This window comes from Ips typographus, linkage group LG7 (genome assembly GCF_016097725.1).
Source record: "Ips typographus isolate SLU linkage group LG7, UJ_Ityp_2.0, whole genome shotgun sequence".
In the NCBI taxonomy this organism is placed as follows: Eukaryota; Metazoa; Arthropoda; class Insecta; order Coleoptera; family Curculionidae; genus Ips; species Ips typographus.
Window position 1 is genome coordinate 903737 of NC_138428.1, and position 21257 is coordinate 924993.

At 38.0% G+C, this 21257-nt stretch overlaps 2 protein-coding genes and 1 long non-coding RNA gene across 12 annotated transcripts in view; 1 reads left to right on the top strand and 2 right to left on the bottom strand.

The window, feature by feature from the left end:
* Positions 1–21257, bottom strand: part of LOC145731785 (WD repeat-containing protein 47) — a 30494-nt gene that overhangs the window by 7116 nt on the left and 2121 nt on the right. The window contains exons 1-11 of one of the 10 annotated variants that reach the window (XM_081983756.1): positions 16772–16913; positions 9555–9840; positions 9347–9504; positions 9008–9288; positions 8692–8926; positions 8379–8533; positions 8194–8327; positions 7993–8141; positions 7699–7938; positions 5426–5500; positions 5225–5267 (exon numbers count right to left, since the gene is read on the bottom strand). In XM_081983756.1, coding sequence (XP_081839882.1) covers positions 5225–5267; positions 5426–5500; positions 7699–7938; positions 7993–8141; positions 8194–8327; positions 8379–8533; positions 8692–8926; positions 9008–9288; positions 9347–9504; positions 9555–9821 — 1737 coding nt within the window. In that variant the 5' untranslated portion in view covers positions 9822–9840; positions 16772–16913. The other 9 variants (XM_081983751.1, XM_081983753.1, XM_081983754.1 and 6 more) reach the window with 9 other exon arrangements.
* Positions 12377–16914, bottom strand: Drp1 (dynamin related protein 1). The gene is made up of 2 exons (XM_081983770.1): positions 16772–16914; positions 12377–14726 (listed from the first exon to the last, which is right to left on the bottom strand). The coding sequence occupies exon 2, from the start codon at positions 14707–14709 to the stop codon at positions 12613–12615; it is 2097 nt and encodes a 698-aa protein (XP_081839896.1). The 5' UTR covers positions 14710–14726; positions 16772–16914; the 3' UTR covers positions 12377–12612.
* On the top strand, positions 17399–20123 carry LOC145731800 (uncharacterized). The gene is made up of 2 exons (XR_014178879.1): positions 17399–18547; positions 19087–20123. It is a non-coding gene; the product is annotated as an uncharacterized LOC145731800 (long non-coding RNA).

Consider the following 21257-nt stretch of genomic DNA (forward strand, 5'->3'; position numbering starts at 1 on the left):
GTATTCCCTCAGCAAATTCGACGTGCCAATCGGCGTAAATTGTTTCCGACCTTGTTACCTAACAACTGGTAAAATGAAATATTTACGCGTATGCACTTTTTTTATTGGCAACACTGTAGTCAGACACAGTCGTGACTTGGTAATGTTCCCCAACAACCTTCGCTAGTGCCTAACAAGTTTGTCAGTTTTTCATATTAGAAAACAGGTCAATTTCTTGCAAGGGCAACGCAAATTGGCGCACATTACCAACGATAAATTCAGAATTATGAATATTGTAACGTTATTAAATTATGAATTATTCAAGTATGCACCTTGTCGGCGACTAAACAATTTTATCTACTTCAATGCCACACTGTACCTAGAGTTTGAGGCTATAAATAGTGCAATTAAAATTGTTTGGTATGGCAACACTGTAAAAACTTAAAAAAAAGTGAAGTAGGAAGGATGCTGAACTAATCTGTGATAGTGCACGATGGTGAAGGCGCAAGCACAGCACTGTTGGTGGTTTGTGATTAGTCACGCAAAAGCAACAAGCTGAAAGCTGCTTTTTTGACCAATCACAAACTACCAGCCATGCTGTGATTTACACAAATGCTGCACATGTGGATTTAGTAGCAATACTTGTTGAAAAAGAAAACGTATTTTAAGGAGCATTTCCTAAATCTGTTTGAAGACATTTTCAACTAAATTAGGTTCACCTTTAGGTGGTTTTTGAACATTGATGATTCCTAAAATCTGCAGCTTGATTAGGTCCCAAAAATACATTTTTAGAGTATCTGAGTACAATTCCAAATAACGCATTCATTAAAGAAACAGTCATCTTTAATGAATTTTCAATATTTGAGGAACCTTTTAAAGTGTTTTCTTGGTTTGAAAGCTTCTTCAATGTCAACACCATCTTCACAGAACATAAACATTGGAGACTATTTCTCTAAAGTTCTCAAATACTTTAAACATCCCCATTGGCGTTTTCACTGCATATTCAGCTAGTTCAAATTAGTCAAATGCTCAAAAGTGATCTTATCAGAATGTTTTTAGCATTAAATATAAGAAATAAGTAATTTTTCTAACCCTTTCTGAGTTAATAATTAATGAAAACATAGGTTCACACTCACTTGGTATTAAACATTCAACATCTCTAGAAAACCTTATTTATGAGCTTTATACAATCCTTTACTACTCCTTAACGAATTACGTGAGTATTTCTCGAAATCGACAAAACTGTAGCATCAGTTACTACGGCAATCAATCAAAAATCTTATGTCGTCATTAACAACACTGAACTGAAATTACTTCTGTAACTCTTTCAAGCTGCTTTATTAACAAAAAATTTGCAATATCGCAAGACCGACTTCACCATCCGATTTCAGCTCGAATCCTTCTAAATTCCTTCGTTTTTAACATGTAACAACTTTTAATTACCATTAATTACAATGTTAAGGCCAACATTAGCAAGTAAAAAGTGAAATAATTGCAAATTCAGACTAGTTTTTAAACAGCCTGATTCGCAAACGCGTTATAAATAAATTTCACCTTTAAAGGAAAGGTCAACAGTTCTAGTTAATGTTGTTGATTGTTGCTAACTTGTGTCACAATAAAATCAAATACGAGGAAACAAAAATTGTGCTTAACCAACAGTAAAAGAAAACAGCCAATCGGGGAAACATTTATTGTTAAACTAGTCCGAAAACCGTCACCAGTTATGCAAAAAATCAAACTAAATCGAGATGACGCCATCTTAGTTTCGTTTGATTTTTCGTTTACCTTCTGATCCTCCCATATGGGCTCGTCCCAGCCACAGGACGACCCTGACGAACCACGCCTACCTGGATCCCAAGAGTTACGTTTCGCATCCAGCGAATCCGTTGAGTAATTCCTCGAATTTCTGCGCATATTTACTCCAGGTACCTTAACAAAAGCATTAGCATCAACATCGATGAGTATCAGAAATATTACGGCACTCACCTGCAAGTAGTTTTTATTTAAACTGGACATGGAACCGCCAAAAGCCTGTCTCTTATCCCCCCAACGATTGCTATTACTGCTAGTATCTCTTCTCAATGTGGATGGAAATTGACTGGGGTCCATATCCTTTCTAGGAGGATTGAGAGGGATCGCCAACGAGTCTTTACGTCTGCAAATACCACAATAACAGCAACGAGTGAAGAAAACGTCCTGAACCGAAACCGGACAACTAGATACTAAACGCAAGAAGACCGAGTGCCGACACTAATTGGGTAATTCGGCACGCTCTGATTGGCCCACTTCGATGTGTATGACAAAATTCCGGTCAACAAAAATAATGCTTTCTAACGTAGAAAAAACTCGGTTCAGAACTAATCTTGGGTACAAACCTGTAAAATCCTCCGCCAGCAAAAGCGCTTTGGTTGCTCAGGGCGGGCATACTCTCCCTTCTAGGCCCAACTCCTCCAAAGTAACCGCTGGGATGCCAATCGCGTTTCTGACTAACCACATTCCCTAGGGAATCCCTCCTAAATCAAAGCACTAATCAGCAAACACAATTAAACTTAAACAGACAAAAAACCAACCTGTTGGTGAGGTGGAGGGTGCTTCCCAAAGAGCCTCTACGTGCGTTTTTGTGCACATCACATTTGAGACTGTGCTTGGTCTCTACCTCCACTAAAACCTCCTGCGGTTCACGTTTCTCTAGTTTGGCATCCTGAAATAACGCCTCCAAACGTTTAATGGTCACTGAATTGTCTACCGCCATTGTGCTCATTGTTCTAAAAATTCTATATTAAATACCACCAAAGGAGAACAGCAATGATGTTCATTCGATTATGGTGGTTTCTTGACAATTGAATCTATATTCTGAAATATTTAGATATCAAAGTGCAACCAAATACACATTTTTAAACATACCTAGAACCTATTTGAATATTTAGATTCTATAGGTATGATTTATTATGGTTTTTTAGTTCTGACCAATTTTGATTTTCAGCAGCTGCTTTATTACTTTTCTAAACATGTTAATAAGCAATTTTTGCGTCGTAACTGGCAGATTAAACGTTTAAGGTTGGTCAGGACGTGGGCTGTTCGCATATTTGCCCATCCCAAAAACGGAAAAGATGATGAGTCCCATCCAAAATTAATTCCTCTAGCCACATCATAAACTATAATTTCAGCAAACTATACACGATTGAACGTAATTTAGATTCAATTACCGATTACCGCAACTCGGGTAACGTTACTTTTCGACTGAGTCATCGAGCATTGCTGATGATTGCTAAATCACCTTTGAAGACATTTTGTGTATTTTAGTTCACCTTGGCCAGAAAGGTTTTCAACAAAATTACATAAATTCTATTATCCATTCGTCCACAAGTTTCTTCATTTTACTAAATAAATGTAAAGCATCAAAAAATTGGTGCAATTACTACACGCAATTTCCGTCTTGAATTCATTGTTTTGTTGTTTGCACTTGAAGAGGTTTTGTTGCTCTTAGTTTTTGGTGTGATAGCATCTAAGTAGACTTAATTGCTTTGAAAATTCATGCAAAACAAGACTGACTGCAGACTGAATATTTTACAAAAATTAATGAAACATCAATAATATGAATGTAGACAAAATAGTGCCCAAAAACAAACATTCCCTGATTGGTGACACATTTTGAACAAAAAAGTCAGGCTAGTCCAACACAATCGAGTCAACATCATCACAAAGTATGGAACGCTTGTTAAAAACAATAAACAACTTACCTGCTCGTTTTCTGCGTAAAAAATCCCGGTCAAGATCGCTCAGCTGACCATAAAATTACACAAATACTGAACAACTGCTATACAAAATGCACACTAGATCTGCCAGCGAATCGCACTGTAATAAACTAGATCATCGATCGGATCTGCAGATCTATGAATATTGATTTGGGTTAAAGAAAGCCCCGGATTGCGTGAAGATTGGACGGAAAACGCGGACGCGACCGTCAAGGAGCGGTTACGAACGAAGAATACCAGCGCGACCACGTATTATTCGCCTCGCGGTCTTTCTTCCTTTCTTGACAATGCCACCTAATCTACCTGGGCTTTTACGCACATCTTAACAATAATTTTGAGCATGTAACAACTTTCATCGTCCTAAGAATAATAGTTGAATTGGTTGAGTAGCCAAGGTGACCTGCCAAAATACGATCATTTGAAGAAAACCATGTAAAAAAAACTTTACTGAAGCCCCTCGTAGCTAAGGTGACACTCTTGTTTGAATATCGAAGAAAAAAAAGAAGAAATCGTTTGTTGTTGTTATGGCTTTTTTCTGTCGACCTTCTACATTACAAATTCGGATCGTGGTCGACGCCAGTTATTACGCGTATGGTTATGGTAATTGTTGCAACTCTAGAACAGTCTAGAAGTCTTTCAATAATCAACGAAGTATCCTCAGGTTATCCAGACCTACATCCAAGTGACTTGACTAATATTACTAAAAATTATCATACAAAGCGGCTTTGGTTTACAAAGCATTTAACGGTTATCTCGTGAATGAAGCTTTTAACATAACAATCCACATTCCTCGCAACTTTGTGTGCGCCTAAGTGATTAAGCACCTATAATAATGACCGTATAAGGTAAACATGCGCCTTGAGGGGTTTTCCGTGTTTAACGTTATGCAGTAATTTTTCCGAGCTGATCAGTAATTCATAGTTTATTGTCTTTGTGAATGATACGTAGTCAATACAGTGACAGAAGCAGAACCAGTTCAGTGTTTTTAAATCACTAAACCAACTAAATCTTTTTTAAACATATGCCGTACCAATTTACTCAAGAAATTGGTTACATAGACATTTACCACATCATTACTAATTAAACCAGCGATTCAGTTCTCACGCTGTGATATTGAAATGACTTGACTCCAAAACCCACCTGTTGATTTCGAATAATAACAACAATATTTACCAACACATAATAAACAATCGTTACGTTATTGTTTTGGTGACAGCTAATTAGGTCCAAGCGACTCACGTGCATAATAAACCCAATATTTAGTCAAAAGTGTCAATTTACGACGTACATAATGCAAAACTTAGGTCACGGTTGTCGGTCAAACCCACGTACTAATACATAAATCATCAATTAGCTTATTGATTTTAACCAGTGATGAGTTAACCGCTGTTTTTACACCAGAAACACGAAAAATTCCGGTTTTCCTTTCCCAGAAAGAAACTAAATGGTTTTAATTGCGTTAACGCACGTTTGAAGAAGAGTGCACTCACCTTGATGCCTCCCAATTGATTGGTGTTGCCGAATGACTGCTCTCTGAAAATTGAAACATTGATCTAGTAGAGAGGAAACTATAGCAGTTGACGGTCACGTCATCGTGGGTACCACCATATTGAGATTAAGTTCAAAATTAGTGGTGCAAATTCATGAACTAATGATGACGTAACTGCAATTTACTCTGGCTTACATCTTACCTGTAGTCGCCATTTCCGTTGGCCGCTAGTCTAGGCGAAGAAGTGTTCCGATTTCCATTTTGGTTGGTTTTACTGCTGAAACAATAAAATAATTTAGGAAATCGGTATTAAAGTAGTGACAACATTTTTGATGATCTAGTTCAATGAAACTGGCTTTTTTTTGTTAACAAATGTCACTATACCTGTGCAAACCGTGAACTTCACAATCACTCCGGTCCATATAAGGAACCACTGTAGTATGCCCGAACTCAAACAGTTTTTTAGTCACTGGCGGATGTAAGTGCGTGTTATAGTACATTTTAAGGCAAAAAAACGCACCACTAAGCGAGTAAACCCAGCTCCAATAACCTTAAGAAAAAAGACCTGGTAAACGTACCCTGTGGCATCCACTTCAACTGGAGCAATTCCAGATTGTTCTTCGCTACTCGTTACTAACATAATGCAAAGCTGATTAACGACCGACTGTGATATTAATAATGGCCAGTCTAAAACTAATAAACCGGCTAAATGCAGCGAGATTGCATAATGGCATTTTGAGAGTGAATGTGGTGCCTTAAGAGGGAATTTCCTGCATTTTAATTTCCAATCTAGAATATTGCGCTAGATTAAGACCGTTGATAAGTTGAACTAGTTTTGATAAATTATCTGTGTATGTGTGTGTGTGTCTCAGCACACATGTGAAGTGAGTGACATACAAGAAGAGAACAAATTTTAGGTTTTATTGAAAGTTTCCAGAAACTACATTCTAACTGAATTTGGTCAAAGTCAGTGGAAATTTCAAGTTTTGTTTCCTCTAAACTGATTGTTGCTCTACTAAACAAGTCTATAACATCCTAACAGTGGTGTTAAACCTTAAAGTAAATATTTACATTATAACAGATGTCCAGTCACATCATTTTGCATACTTATAACGTGACTAATTTTTTTTTATTATATTACTTGTAAATAAAATCTATAAAAAACATTCTATTAAAATTCAGTTTTTATTCAATAGGAAAACGTGAACAAGCAAGGGACTCATCAGGAATTAAAGAAACAACCATGCAAATACTTGAAAATAACCTAAAAAGGATTGTTTTCCTAACATGAAGAACGTTAAGTGTTTACAGAAAAATATTCTGGTAAAGTAAACCTCACTAAGTGTAACATGGGCCTAAATAATTTAGTGAACAAAAATTAGTTGGTGGATCACTCATACCAACAAAAGTTAACACCAGACACTAAACAGGAGCGTTTAGGAGCGCGATCACCGAAACCAAAAAAAATACTGACAAATTGTGGTTGTAGTAGTTGTACTAATAATTGTAATTAAACGCGTCAAACATGGCGGCGTGCAACAAAAACGCAACGAACAGGGAAGACAGATGACCGACACCTACTCACGAGATCAGTCATTTCGATACTGAAAATTTGAATAATAATGCAATAAATAGTAAACCGAATACGGTTTTATTTAGGATCGGAGATTAGACCGGCACGACCTTGACGATCTGGTTTTTAATTAGATGGGCTGCTGGTAATTAATTATCGGTATGGCGCAATTTCAGGATGCAGTTTTGGACCGCTTTCGCTTGCCTTTCGCCCTTCACTGGAACCAGATCATAACAGTTTATGCAGGCGATTACGAGACCAAAATGCATTCTCACTTGGTCACATCTGATCTAATACTTTATAAAACCAATAAGTATTTAAATCGTGACAACGCAGTGGGCGTAATAAAGATGCTGGCTAACTAGCCGCAGGTCAATTAATATGATTTGCAGGTTTTAAGTAGAGTTATTGTTGTTTTTAATTTTAATAATAATAAAAACAAACTTTACGTGGAGCTAAATGGTGGGTGTGGACGCTAATTGGGTTCGTTTTAAATCTAGAAGTTTTTATCATGCATCACCTGCTAGGTCATAATGTGCAAATAAACTATCAAATCTAATAGAATTTCTGCCTACAAAATATAATGAGTAACCTTAAAGTTTCTTATGACCAAATTAAACTGTGAATGTCACTTAATGTGGGAAGTTTTCAAAATGTTGTATCATAGATTACTTAGTTTTCCTGACATTTTCAAAAGTAACTAAAAACAGTAGATTTGTAATTTATGTATCTCTGTAAGGGCTCAACCAATCCAACTGTAAGCACTATTGAAAAGAAAATAAATGACAATTCTCCATTAAGCACACTAGAGAAGACAACAAACAAGAGGGTGGGCCAATCCATCTGATCTGAACTACTAATAGTCAATTTGAGACAAATCACAATACGAATCTTCAACTTACCAGTCATCAAGAAGTCGCCCTTCGCCCTGTCCTTGCATCTGTCGCATCAGCTCTTCTCTCTCCCTCTCCCGCACCGCCATAGCTTCCTGAAGTTTTAGCTTGGTCTTTTGGAACTCCTTTACCAGTTCGCACGTAAAGCTTTGCTCCAGGACGTTGTCAGTCTTGATGGTGGGTTGTACGGGTGGCGCTGGAGATGGTGCGGTCAACGTCAAGTTTTGATGGTGAACGGGCGCCAACGGACTAAATTATTCCAGAAAAATTATTTTTTTGGTTCCATTTTTGTTTATCACTCACCGTTCGTTTAGAGAGTCCCTTCGCGATGATCGAGCTGTTCCGACCGAAGCCGGGCTTTCTCTACCGCGATGCTCGGGAGTGGAGGCGTTTGAAAATTTGCGCTCCGGACTTTTTGAGGCCGGTTGAGGCACCACAGGAGCATTAAAAACCTTTAACCGTAAAGTTGACCAAAACCACCAATACAACGAAGCACAAATGTACCTTTGGTGTGCTGGCTTGTTCTTGGATGCAGGGCAACTGTTGAAATTCGGCATAACTGTTAGAGAGAAAGACCTCGCCTTCGTTCTCGAACAATCGATCCACGGAAGAATTCATCAGTTTGTTGTTTTTGATTCCTGTAAACAATTTTGGGTCAGTTAAATTCTAAGTAACAAAGTGAAACTGACCAGTTAAGTGGAAACTGGCAAAACTGCTGCGTGACATCGGGCCATTTAAACTTAGATCACCGGTGCTCATCGCCATAGCCCTGGAATTACCATTCTGGACCGCAGTACTTTGGGATAAACCGTACGGTAAACCATCGAGTACAGGCAACAAAGATCTGCAATCATAATAGATTTTTAATGTATAAAAATGTGGATGATGATTGGTTTGAACATAATAAATGTAAGATGTTAGAAATACATTTCCTGTACCAAGAGAAGTTAATAGTCAAATCGTTCACGTGACCAACTGGTAAATAATGAAATGAAACCTTACCTCGACATAATGTCAGCAGCTGACCTGGGCCGAGTAAACGGCATGGCCGAGTGGGGGAAAGTTTTGGGTTTGATTGGAGTGATCAGCATGTGTTCAGTCCAGGACGTCTCCAATGAGGGCCGTTCCAATCTCTCTACGTCCACGTTAAGAGTTTTCTGCTCGAATGGCACCGAAAACGTCTCGGACGGGACACTTTGCAACCAAGAGAGCAGAGAGAGATCGCTATCACTAAAACCTGAAACCAGATTTTCTCAGAAAAAAAAGTATAATAACACTCTAAACTTCTAGAATAATACTAAATTGGCCAACAACTCACCGACATTCCCATCCAACAGTCGTGAAAATGTCATCTCCTGAATATGCGATTCTGAAGTCCCGGTGGCTTTGGCTTGGCAATAATTCACGCACGATTCGTACAGAATTCCTTTGATTACTAGCTGTATCAGTCGGTCGTTACGAGAAGACGCGTTTGCGTTACTGTCCGTGGGTTTCTTATCTCCTGGCAAGAATTCTGCCACCAGAGGATACACCTCCCGGAAGCATTGCACCCTCGCGTTCGATGGGTTCCAGTCTTTATATTGTAAATGGTCAGTCAGCCTGAAATGTCCCCAAACCATCATTAATGGATACACTTGAATGTCACAGAAAAACCTACCTAGGTAAGGTAAGCAACAGGCAGAGATTCGAGTAATCCTCCTTAGTTGGGCAGAATTTTTCCAGGTCGTTTAGCACCTTTACCACTTCCTCGACGGCATTATCCACACTAGAACCCTGAATGTTTGCCTCGGATTTGATGCATAACAGCTCAATATACTTAAAAAAAAAACTCCAAATATTTAACTCACAACTCAAACTCAACTCACCTTGTGCTTGAGTATTGCATAACTAAACTTGCGCATATCGAATGTTTTCAGAGTTTCCAGCGGCTGAATGAACTCGAGCACGTCGTCCCATTGTCCATCCAGGATCAGCTGTCTGAGAAAGAGTACGTCATCACTGTAGTTGCCATTGATCACGCCAGTTTCCCGTTCTAGGCTCAGCTGCGTGATGTGCAGCTCACGATTATGGAGGAACTCGAGGGCCAATCGGACAACGTCTTCCTCGCGCAGCGTCAACCGCGCCGAGGGCATCACGTAACGGATTTGCAATCTGTTAAAAAACAGTTATTAAGTTAGAAAATATTTTTACTGTCCAAAGAAAACGGAAGGAGTCGATTTACGACAGCCAACTGAGCTGAATAATAGCCTTGTTAGTTGCGTTAAATTGTTTTGTAATGACAGGGATATGTTGTCATGCAGAACTCTTACAGGAAAAATAAATTTAATAAAAATAAGCTTAATTTGTTTCAATTTTCTCAACTTATTGCCCCCATTATCCTACATAATAAATCAAAATCAATTGAATCGGATTATTTTTAATATAAAGCAAACTTACGTATCTCCACGAAACGAACACGATCCACCTGTCATATCTAGTACGATTTTTTTTTATAGCAAACAAGTAATTTTCAACATCTTATCGGTCATTATAACTGCGTCATAATGGTAACTGATTGACCATTGTTGTTAAAGTAGCCGATTTTTCAACTAACGGTGCGCCACACTTTACCAAAAATAGACACACCGTAAAAGGCTTACCTACCAAAGAAAAAACACCACAAGCTTAACAAAAACAATCTAGGTGAAGTGTAAATTGGCGGTTATTTTCCGCCTGAAAATCTCCAGTTTTATGTAGGGTAGAAAAATGAAAAGTCAATGTTTGTGGTTCTTAATAGTTCCCTAAAATATTCAGGGGGGCGCTTTGTGTTTATTTTCCAGCTAAAAAGTCGGTAAACAAAGCTAAGAAAACGATTTCAAGCCGGTTTAGATTACACAAGGAAGTAGAAACAGCAATGGCACATTAATAATTCAGTCCGGCTCTGGGCATTTTAATACTACCCGAGCAATTAAGAGATACTGACTAGAACTTGCCTGTCCATTTCAGGTACTTTAACGACTGCAAAGTGCAATAATAAACAATTCAAAATGTTTTCTTTACACGTAAAAAGAGAAATTTCAACACTCCTATTATGGGGGAATGATGAGCATGGAAGAGTAAAATGACCTGCTATAACTAGATTATGGTTAAAAAGTATATGTCGGAATTTTAACTTACAATGTTACATAAACCACCTGATTATACTGAGAGTGAGTACAGAGAAACTTCCGGCTCCTAAAATACCTGCTTTAAAGTCCTTCTTTAAATAACTTATCAGACCATTAAGTCGCGTTTTTAGCATTCTACAAACATCCCAGAAGTTTATTGCATAATTCAGACTCATTTAACTTCAGGTTAACAGTAGACTAATTAAATCACCCTAGCATGATATGGTGGTAACTTAATGCGCATAATTTGGATCAGATGAATGAGCACAGGTCAAACACCTAATTTCATTAAAAAGTCCCTCTTAACTTAAGTTTAAGGCTAAGTTTAACGGTTTCCGGGACAATCTGCGTGGTGGCAGTTAAAAATAACCGGCACATAATTTCGGCTGTTCTATTTGCAGTCCGACATAAATAAGTCCATCGGTTTATTGAAAAACAACACAGGACTAACCTTCCTTTAAACGGTTTATAGTACGCCACTGGTATTCCAGTTTGAGTCAGGGTTACCACCACCATAATAAGGCCATGACATTAGCATTTTTTCCAAAAAAAAATCACCAAAAAAACGCGCACTTTTCTAGTTACGACCGCGACAAGAGCGAAATCGCGACGCGATCCCAAGAAAGAACCGGCTCCTACTATACCGCATCTATCAAGGTGGAATACGGTATAAACGTAATCGGCCGATCTTCTTTTCCTCTTGTTTCCGGCCTTAACTTGCGCAAAAAACCGGATTGTAGTGCACGAAATGCAAAAGAAGTCATTGTGGCACGGTCATACAGAAACTCTAGAAGTAGCAGCTTAAATTCATTCATCACTCAAGTGGTCGCTTGATGTGAATTTTGACCGTCATTTTGACGTCAATACGAACGAGAGCCAAAAAGAAATAATTACAAACAAACACTTATGGCAGAATTCCGCACCTTGAACTGTACTGACCAAAATTTGAAAAAACTCTTTATTGCTGCATGTTCAGCGAAAATCACATTGCCTTCAACATTCTTGACTGTACAATACGATGTAGAGAGGCGAAATCAATTTACAATGTCAATTACCAGCCAACAGGATCGTAAAAACGGTCACTTTAAGGCTGTTTTTACAAAACCGACAGAGGAATTGAATATAATAGAAACGTTAATATTCCCGTAACGGAAAAGTCCATAGGCCGCTTACATTTCGCGCTGAGTTTGTTGATAACGGTCCAGGTACTTTAAATGTCATTGGATTATCGTACTTAAATCGATTATTGTTGTTAAGGCAAGAAGCTTTAACGCTAAAAACCCTCTAAGAAGCAATTATTATGCAACAATTTTTGATAAAACTCCACGATCCATTGTTGGCAGAGTTTTTGTTCATATGACAGTGACAGTGGTAATTTTTTCCTAACACCTATAATTTAAATAAACATTAAACTGTAAACAACAAACGACTTAAGGGCACATACCAATCGGAATTCTTCATGTCATTTTCCCAAACAGTTGATTTTAGATTTTTTTTTCTTCTGGTTTCTTCTGGATCAAAAACCGTAAAACCCAAACCAGTTCTGTAACTAACATTTATTGAACTACATTTGTTGGATCATAATATTAGATACAAATAAATGGCCTCAAAATGTCTAAGTAACAGCATAACAAGTGTTGAAAGTGATAACGAAAAAGCAGGGGACTACAGTCACAAGCAAAATCACCGACTAGTCCATAAAACAACTACCAATCAGACAAGACGAATTCGAGGAAGCGCACCACTATTCCCTGAATCCGACCAATCAGCCCACGTTCTACCACATGTGCGTCTCCCGAATCTCACTAATAATGTGAGCGGCGCGTTGCAGTGCTTTCAGCATATCGGCAGCTTCTTTGCGGCGCTGCGCGATATGTTCGGACTCGTCCAGCAGCTGATCGGCGTTTTCGGCCTTGTACAAACATGTTACCAGTTCGGATTGGAGATTGTCCTTCACGTAGTTCACTAAGAAATGCATTACCGCTTTAGGCACGGTGTCCTGGATCGATTTGCGCACTATGTAAAAGTAGGACCGGATCAGCCGTTCGATAATCTCACAGTCGTGCTCCTCGTTCGGTGACAAGTTTCTGTGAGTTCTGCCATCCAGGGGCACTTGCGGTAACAAATTCACCGGTTTGTCCGGGCTTAAAACTGTGCGCGGATCAATGCCAGCGTTATTCAAGTCTGCATCACTGCCGCCATTTTGCAAGGTAAGGTTAGACACCCACGTGGTGGCGTCGTCAGTGCTGTTGGGTTTCGAACCGTCATTACTACCTTCTGGAACAGTGCGGTAAATGCTTGTAGGTCTCTTATGAGTTTTGGGTGCTTCACCCGACTTGATCATAGTGGGCACTGCCGCTACGTCTTTATGGAAATCTGGATGTTTGGTGTTGATGTAAGCCAGCTCAATGGCTACTAAGTTCTCCACCATGGTGTTGGTGGTAGGGAGACGTCTACGCAGCAGTTGTGTCACCACATCCACGATACTGTCGTACAATTTAGGAAAACGCAACATCTCCTGCTGTACCTCGTTGCCACAGTGTTGAATTATGCGTTGCATTTCTTCGTGGATTAGCTCAACACATCGCAGGGAAGGCTCTTCCAATCTGCGGATTTGACGTTTCACGAGTAGTTCAAACGATACTTCGGGTACAAAAAGGGCAGGTCTGGGACCATTAGCATTCCTGATGGCTGTGAGAATGTCCATTTTGGTTAAACCGGCTAGAGGGTGAATTGAGTCTAAGGTCCTTCCGAAAGTTTCATGGAAAATGTAGCAGATCCGCGCTCCTCCACACAACTCAGTAGTTTCAATGTTCCTGGCTGTGCCCTCTATGGTGGAACAGTAGGCAGAAGCAAACTTGGTAATAATTTGCAGTAAAGTCTTGCTTTTATCAGAAATATCATCTCCGTATGAGCTAAGCAACGACTGAAACTGGGACATCATTAAATTGACTCGCGTTTTCAAGTCTGGGAGGCAGTCTCTAATGTGGTGCATCAGTAATCGGTTTAATGTTTTTGCTAAGTATGGTGTGCCATTCCTGGCAGCCAATGTAGGGTATTTGGTTTGTAGGAAAGTTGCTTCATCTTTCAGGGAGTCCTTTATGGTTTTATTGTTGATGATGTCTTGTTGAGACCTATTTACCACCCCGATAATTCCTAATTTAACCGGGATGACTCTTCCGCACAAAATGTCTATGGCATCAGTTCCTGCATCCATTAAATCCAGTTTAGTTACCACAGCCAATGTTCTTCTACCATCAGGATCTACGTCTTTAGCTATGGCCAGACTTTCTGAAGTGGCCATGTCAGTGTTGGCGGTAACCACAGCCAAAATAATAGAGTTAGGGTTTCCAATGTATTTGACCACTAAATCTCTAATTTGTCTTTCTATATCAGGTGGCTGGTCGCCTACTGGTACTTTAGTGATCCCCGGCAGATCAACCAGAGTCAGGTTAACCACTTTAGTGGAGTAAATCTTTAAATTAATTGGCTCAGAGCAGATGTTTTTGTTACTCCCCGCCACTCGGTTGGTTTCCTTTTCAATCTCTTGCCGTATTTCATCGAACTCCCTAAAAATTCTGTCTTTACAGTGCAAAAACACTCCCCAGTCGTCAACGTCCACAGTTCCATTGTTAGAATTGCGGTGTTCCTTGTCTTCTTTAGGGCAATACACCAATTGAAGCACTAAGGGACGTCTGGTTACAATGCCAGTGCCTCTAGGTAAGAAGCTTTTGCCAACCAGGCTTTCTATTACAGAACTTTTACCGGAACTTTGGGAGCCCAGCACCACGATCTGCGGCAGGTGGATGGCATCGGAGCCTACAGTGTTGAAAACGTCTTGCAGCTTATTAATGACAGGGATAAGTGCTTCCATGATGTTTTTCCCTGGATCTGAAACATAAGGAGAACGGTTACAAGGTTCAAATCCGTATAAATGAAGCGTCGGCTCGTAAAACGTGTTAAGTATTAAATTAGTAAAGTTTGACTTACCTTCTAGTACAAGAATATGAAATCTCATTGGCTTTTTGACTGTGAATAAGCAATTTTACGATCGGACGCTTCACCCACTTTTGGTACACACACATAAATACCCCGAAAAGGAAGAGGATTAGGTATTGATGCTGCCATTGCGAAAACATTGATTGTAATTAATTAAAAATTAGTAAAGAACATTATTTAGGTTTGTAAAGCTGTTCAGTGAGCTTCTTAACCAGATGTGTCCCAAACGGTATCCACTTCATTAATGCTTTTTCTGTACTTCAGTAACATCTGTCTTATGGTATGGTATTCTACATATGCCGCCTGATGATTTTACTAGACACTTACAACAGTAAAGCATGAAAAAATGCACTTGGATTATTATTGGTTTAAAAAATTGTTTAAAGGTGAAAAGTTTGACATTAAAGCCGAAAGAGTCTTTTTTGCAGACGCTCTGCAGTCTGGTAAATTGAAATTAATTGTTTATGGCTTGATGTAGGCAATGAGCTTGAAGAAAATCCGCTATCCTTGAAAAACTTTCATTATAACACTAATTTGTACTCATAGCATTTAGCTACTCTATAACAGTAAAGTTACACATAAATTATTGTTTTTTTTTGTATTTAAAATTAGAGATACAGCTTATACAGGAGAGTCCTAAGTTTATTTGCCAAGCAGTTACTAATTATTGCAGTTTCATTTTTAAAATGTTATCAAAGAAGTATTTTGCAAAGCAGGCCCATAAAAAGTGGTGCAAAATCCTCACCAGGTGGTAAGAAACAATTTCTAGACCCTCCTGATGTTATTTATAAGTTGTGACATGTTTATAACAATATAATTGATTGTCTACTGCACTGCCTTTTGTTAAAGCACAGTTGTCTTATTTTGTATTATAGCTAAGTAATTTTTGTGATTTAAATCTAGACTTAAGGGTTAAGAGATCTAATAAACAAATATCTGGTAGTGACTAGAAATGGAACAGGGACTTTTGATGATTCATTTATTGCTACTAATTAAACTTCATAAAAACAATACTGCAAATAGTGAAAAGTACAAAGTGTAAAAACCCAACTTTTATCAGAAAATTGTTAGATTAGCTTGATTGATGAATGGTTTGTTTACATAATATTTTTAGCAATATAACTGCATTTTTACTAGCTAGAGCTTTCTAAATTGAAATTCTGACCACTCAAAATATCAACTAATATTAACATAACAGAGTAAAGCTATTTTTAGAATGCATTTTGTGTCCAAGTCATTTGATGTTTATGTCAAAAATGTATAATAAATTGAGTGTCTACACTGTAGCACTTTTATGCACATTTAAGTATTCCTGACCTATTTCATCAAAGAGAACTGCATCTCTTTAATGTTTGGAATCTTAAAAACAACTAGGAAATGTAGATAATGTCCAATCATTCTGTCAGTGAAAAAAATGTATGTAAACTTTTTCAGAAAATTACTCAGGCTCTTCTACAGTTACTCAGGTGTGTTAAAACTGTTGTTATCTCAGGTTACTCACCTTTAATACATTTCAAACCTGGGGTAATAAAATTCTGATTGTTGACCAGTCAACAAGTTAGTATAAATACTATAGACTGAATAGATCTTTGAAGTGTCTTCAGTGTATTACCATGCATGCAAATGGGATTCATATTCATTGGTGTAGCTGAGTATAACTGTCCTTAGCATTGCTAAGGTGGGTGCTGTTCCCAGACCTCTTGAGGCCTTTCAATAAATACTTGAAATGCATATAAGAAGCGTAATGTGTGAGAGGACAATTTAAGGAAACAGTTTCGCCTTTTTTAACCTACATTCAATCATCTTAATACAGAGCAATGACTCAATTAAAATGCAAATATATCTTAGGACCAAAATGGGCATCCCACTTGGACAAACTACAATTAAATTGACCCGAAAAAAGTGGATTTTACGGTTTATATAGACTGGCTACTTACCGACTTGTACACGAAACCTCTGGATAGTCCTAACGTCTCGAAATTCGGGCTGGTTTTCTTAAAAAAACATCTTTTTCACCCACAAAACACACAGGAGCACCGCGCCACTAAAAAATCGACCATTGTTCGGGCAGCCGGCAACTCTCAAACGACTGTCAAGTGTCAATGCTGACATTTCACGTCAACCACCTTCAATTCAATATTTACTTGTCTCTTTCTATCACATGGCAAATCGAGAGGTTAGGTTGACAGTGCCTCTAGCGTACAATTAAGATAACTTTCAGCCTCAGCCCTAATTTGAAAGTAGATTACTGTAAAGATATGTTATAGTAATAAGTGGCCAATCAGAGGTCGCTACCAGGCGACGTTTCGATTTAAAACCACCCATCATACTGCCACATTTTAAATTGTTTCAGTTTGTATAATTTAAAATGTGAAATAATGAAATTTTTCATTGTCAACAGACACAATTCTGCTTATATGCCTGTAAAACTAAATTACTTTGAACTTTATTCGGTCTACTTTCAAATATCGTTCAATTTCAAATCGAATGACAGCTTTTCTCGACATCTCAGCCTGGAACAGTTTGCATATAGTAATCAAAATGTGTTTTCCCGGACAGGAAAATCTGTCGTCAGGCTTATCGAGCACCCTGATGTTGGCCAAATCATAAATCTTTCTCGTCATCGCGCACACACACACACATTTTGTATGTGCCCTTTTTAAGCTCGAAATGCGGAATTAGCATATTTTAGTATTAATTCCTGCCGATTCGCTGATGGTGTGGCCCTGATTATATTGACGCTCGTATATCCCGGTTAAAATATGCATAACGATCATTTGACTAATGGAGTTTTTTTATATGAACTTGATTGGTAACATTTTCAAAAAGTTACAGTTATGTGTCCTCCATCATCTGGATTTGTCTAAAAGAGCGTCAATTTGACGTTGTCACGTGACCTAGCACACCATTGATATTATGCACTGTTTCAGAAACGGTTTACTGAACGCTCAATTGAACTGAATAGGAGGAAACTCTTAACGGGGTAACAAATCGTCAATTGATCACGCGGCATTACGCAGTGTAATAAGTGAAAAATCGTGTCTATACCGGGAAACTCCTGTATCGAATTATCGATGCATGGTTAACCGTAAAAAACCAGATCATGTTTCAATTTTCTCTTCACGTTTGAAAACAACTGAAACTGGTGGAACAAATTATATTTAGTGATTCCAATCAATCCAGTCACTCACAGAGGAATGACGGTTAATTTGAATTGGAGTGACACGCACTTGATGACGTCAACGTCAGTTTGGTTGGTTTTAACTATTTCACTTATTTTAGTTTTTATATTTTTGTTATCAAATTGATGATTAATCAGTTAGTAAAACTAGTAAAAGAATAACACAAATTGGTGCAAACAACGAACACGGAAATCGTCTACCGGGCCCCCCTTGAGGAATCATTTATGAGGGAGGGATCAAAGTGGGGGGTTAATTTACCCGATGTCGACAGCTCAAATCGGCAATAGGCAAACATCGGGACATGCGACGCCGCCATTTAATACCGCACGCGCTAGCGGAGCGCCAAAAGACAGTTTTAGCAGCGGGTCCACCAGTTGATTCCCGATCGTCGTATGCTCGGCATTGTCGGACGAGATGAGTGTCCCGCGGGACTCGGGAACGTCGTAAGATTCCGTTGAACGCGTACACGTTTTTAGCGGGAAAACTTTTGGTGTCCGGTGACGTCTAAAACAATCGCAATGAGTGACGAAGGTTTGCTTTTTTACAACAATTTACCCCCTTTACTTTTGCTGTAACCTAATTTTAATATTATTTAATAATTATTAACTCTTGCAAAGCACGTTACAATTTTTAATTTTGAGTCCTAAGCTGATTAGAAATTTTCCTAAAAGCACTTAAAAATTGTAATATTTTATTATTAACTTTTCAAATTGAAGATTAAGTTGAGCTAATTTCAATTTGTATAAAGGTTACATGCAAGAGAGACTAAACATAATTGGTATTTTATAAAACGTTATTTAAAATTCACCATTTTAGAGTTAATTGAAATTTGTATTGATTTTCTTTTTGTTTTCTGGAAAAAATTGCTTGACATATTATTTATACCTTTTACCTAAACATTTTGTGGTGTTTGCGATTGCTACTAAACAAAATTTTACGATGTTTTCGACTGCGGATAAATACAAAATTTGCGCCCTCAAAACTAGCAGAGAGTTATTTTATTTTCGCTCGCTGATACACAAAGAATGCCGTAAATATGTTATTAAAATTTTTTGAATTATTTATTTCAGCTGCGGCCAGCATTTAAAAATAAATTTTTAGATTAGGACAAATTTATAAGCGTCCCACTCTGCCAGACGTTTTGGACGAGCTATTTAACGCCCATTAGTTACTAAGGCGATCTGATTTCCAAGTTTTGCATTAGTCAGAGCAATGCTTGTTCAATCTACAAAGTGGAAGTGATGTTTGACAGTTGTGAATTGCTCTGTATGCTTCTCAAACCGTTCAAAAATTACAGGATTGTACTAGAAAAATTTACCTACAATAACAATATATTTTGTGTGGAAAAAATATATTTTCCTATTTATTACTAACGTGCACTATTCCGGTCCGCTGGTCTCCTAGCAGAAAATTGAAATTAACATTTTTTTTTCCGCATTACCTATGCGTATGTATAGCTATTATTCCCCTCGGGCTTTCGTTTCAGTATTATTGTTATTCCACACACCAGTGATCTCAGTAAAAACTGCGGAAATGTATGAATCCGCAACTATAATACAGCCGGGGAAGAAGTTTTCCGACTAATTTGTAAAACGCAGACCCGTTTTGATATCCTTATCGTCCCTTAACGATATTCATGCCCCGCTCTCATTAACGTCGCCCTTAGTTATTTATGTGGCACCGGTAAATTACTGAATAAATAAAAACCGGTCTGTATCGGGTGGACATTGAGTGGGAAATTACTAGACGAAACAAAATTGCTGATTGCCACTTTGTACAGAGGGGTGTAATCGATAGCATGCAATCGATAATCAACTTGTTGCAAAATTGCATTAACCCAGACTGACAGATTGCATTGACCAATCACAAAAACTACCATCAATAGCAGAAAAGCCAGGATGAATGCTTTCTGGCTGTTGAGCTTTTGATTTCAGGATGATGAAAGTTGAAATTTATCTGGTAAATTTATTGAGTGATTCCTCATTTTCTAGATAACGCAGCAATAACTGGTTTGTAGGTCCCTGCACTAATTGCACTAGTTTTCCAAAGCTTGGATGACTTACCAGTAAATATTAGTTTAGTACTCTAGAATATCATTTATTCAGTCCATTTAACGTGTTAAACTCCAAAAACACCTGCTGCATTAATATCTCTTAGTTTTGGATGGTTTTAGTTTGAATAACTAGTTATAATAGGACACTTTTACTTTCACCATCAGTCAAGAATTCATAATTTAAAAACAATAGTTAGAAACTTTGTGTATTCTAAAAGCATGCTATTTTATTACTTTGTAATTCCTAGAAAATATCCTCGCTGGAAATATCTAACCTGGCATTTTCACCTTTATATGATGAAAGTTGTCAAACCTCTCAGTTGACATTGACTGCTCTTTGAGACTCATCAAAGCAAAGTCAAGTGACTTTTCAACCATCCACAAGAAACTTAGAATCGGTCGCAATATAAGCACAATTTGAGACCTTTCAGTCTTCTCCTTATTTAGGAGGAAGGATATAAAAATTTGCAAAATTTAAAAAAAAAACTTAATGGGAGTAAAACATTCTTGAACGCAGGCAGTACAACTGCCGAGAGTATGGATAGAATGTGACAAAACTGGTTGACAATGGCAGATTTCTGTCAAATGTCCCTTTCTCTCGATAACTCTCTTCCCTCGGTTCAAGAATCTACGACCACGTCTTTAATATCCCAGTTATATTTAGCATCTAAACCAATTTACTACACTTATGTATGGAAAGTAAATAGAACGGTCGATGATTGGTAAACGACGCCTGGCAGTTTACCTACAATCGCGTTCCCGAACTAATTAATCTAAATTTAACTAATTAAATAAGTAAAAGTTCGATACGCGAACGATTAAAGCCGATTAGGACTGTGATTTTATAGCCCGCAAAAGTGAAACTTATTGCAATTAGTTTGTCAAATTATTTTCACATATACAGAGTGTCCAAAAATGTTTACCAATAAACAGTATTCGTTACTACTGCTTTAAAATGTCAGCACAGCGTATAGCTTGTGATTGGTCTATGATTTATATCATAAATGACAGAAACATCAACACTGTCAAGAATATGCTTATCCAGGAAGCAAAACTAAATGTTACACCCCGGCAAGCCCTAAGGGTGTGTTTACTTCGTATATTTCGGGCCAGTAGGTTGATTATTTTTAAACTGATTAGTTCAGCTAGATTGAACGCTCAATACCTCGATCCTGCAATAATAATCAT

What these genes read in the sequence shown, in the direction of transcription:
- Drp1 (XM_081983770.1), bottom strand. Translation starts at nt 14,709, where the DNA reads ATGGAAGCACTTATCCCTGTCATTAATAAGCTGCAAGACGTTTTCAAC.